Genomic DNA, 1321 nt, shown 5'->3' on the forward strand with positions numbered 1-1321 from the left:
CTTTGTTGGTTAGTATCTCAAACCTAGAGGCATAGTACTCGCGATCTCCATAAGGGTATCGGCAGTACGGGCCGAGGCTAGGGTTGTAGAAGCCGGCCTCACACTGGTACTTGCAGACGTAGTCGGTTCTCTTGGTGTAGCCATTATAGATGGAAACAGCACCATTTGGCAGAAAGCCATTCCAGGTGAGCCACTTCAGGTTCACGTTATCGTCGAAGAGAAATGATGAAGGTAGGTCCCGCTTCTGTTCCAAGTCGACTGGAGTTAAGGGACCAGAAACAACTTTGCTACTGATGAATTTAGGAACCTGGTCCTTCAGTTCTGGATTCAGCAAGGACACTGTATAAAAGAAAACAACAATAAGCTTATTGGAGAATGTTTACCTTAAGGTTCATGTCTGATTTTTATTCTCTAAATGCATTTATGTAACTTACCCAGCTTACATTTGTATGAGCTCATCCAGGAGGATGCAAGTTAATGAATCAACTTGACAGAAATATTTAACAAATCTAACTGTATTGTCTCTATAAAGTGCCTCGCGATTACATTTTTGAATTGCTGCAATATAAATAAATTGAATTGAATTAAATTATTTAAGGTTTTAGTCCCATTCACTGTTGGGTAAGACATCAGTGGTGTCAAAAGTACACACATTTGTTACTTAAGTAGAAGTATAGATACTGCAGCTTAAAAACACTCTGGTAAAAGTTGAAGTATCAACTGGACCTCTTTACTCAAGTAAAAGTGAAAAAGTTTTTGCTCCAAAAACTACTTAAAGTATAAAAGTATAAAGTAACCTTTAAAAAAAAAAAACAGCCAGATGCCACTTTATGAATTGTACCGTATTTTCACGACCATAAGGCGCACCGTACTAAAAGGCGCAGTCTAAGTTATGTGTGCTGTTTCTGTATTTAAAAATCACATAGGGCGCACCAGACTATAGGGCGCGGGTTTTATATACAGGTACATGTCCTCTACTACGTTTAAATACCTCTACTGCGTATTTAAAAATAGAGCGGGAGCAAAACTGAGTATGACTGTGCTTTATTCATTTATTTATTACAAAGTATTAATCAAACCTTGGAGCTGGCCATGAGACAGACAGCGCTCTGATGATACAGAGCGCTGTGATCACTCCTCTGAAACAGTTTATTGACGCATAAATGAACTTAAAATCCTGAAACCTGCCGACAGAATATGTTCGCTTTTATTATCCTGCTGCCTGCAGTTTAGCTTATTTAGATGAAAAACACCTACCAGCCGGCGCGGTGAACCGCGAGGAGGTGACCCGGCCAGAGGCTGCTGTTGAAGGGATTCCTAC

General features: G+C 40.0%; 1 protein-coding gene across 1 annotated transcript in view; it reads right to left on the minus strand.

The window, feature by feature from the left end:
- LOC107092866 (natterin-3-like) overlaps nt 1–459 on the minus strand; it is a 19866-nt gene extending 19407 nt beyond the window's left edge. Inside the window, exons 1-2 of the mRNA XM_015387556.1 lie at nt 435–459; nt 24–339 (exon numbers count right to left, since the gene is read on the minus strand). Of these exons, the coding sequence (XP_015243042.1) occupies nt 24–339; nt 435–459 (341 nt within the window). The remainder of the gene's footprint in view (nt 1–23; nt 340–434) is intronic.
- Between the last annotated feature and the right edge of the window lie 862 nt (nt 460–1321).

This window comes from Cyprinodon variegatus, unplaced genomic scaffold, assembly GCF_000732505.1.
Source record: "Cyprinodon variegatus isolate N-32 unplaced genomic scaffold, C_variegatus-1.0 Scaffold18, whole genome shotgun sequence".
In the NCBI taxonomy this organism is placed as follows: domain Eukaryota; kingdom Metazoa; phylum Chordata; class Actinopteri; order Cyprinodontiformes; family Cyprinodontidae; genus Cyprinodon; species Cyprinodon variegatus.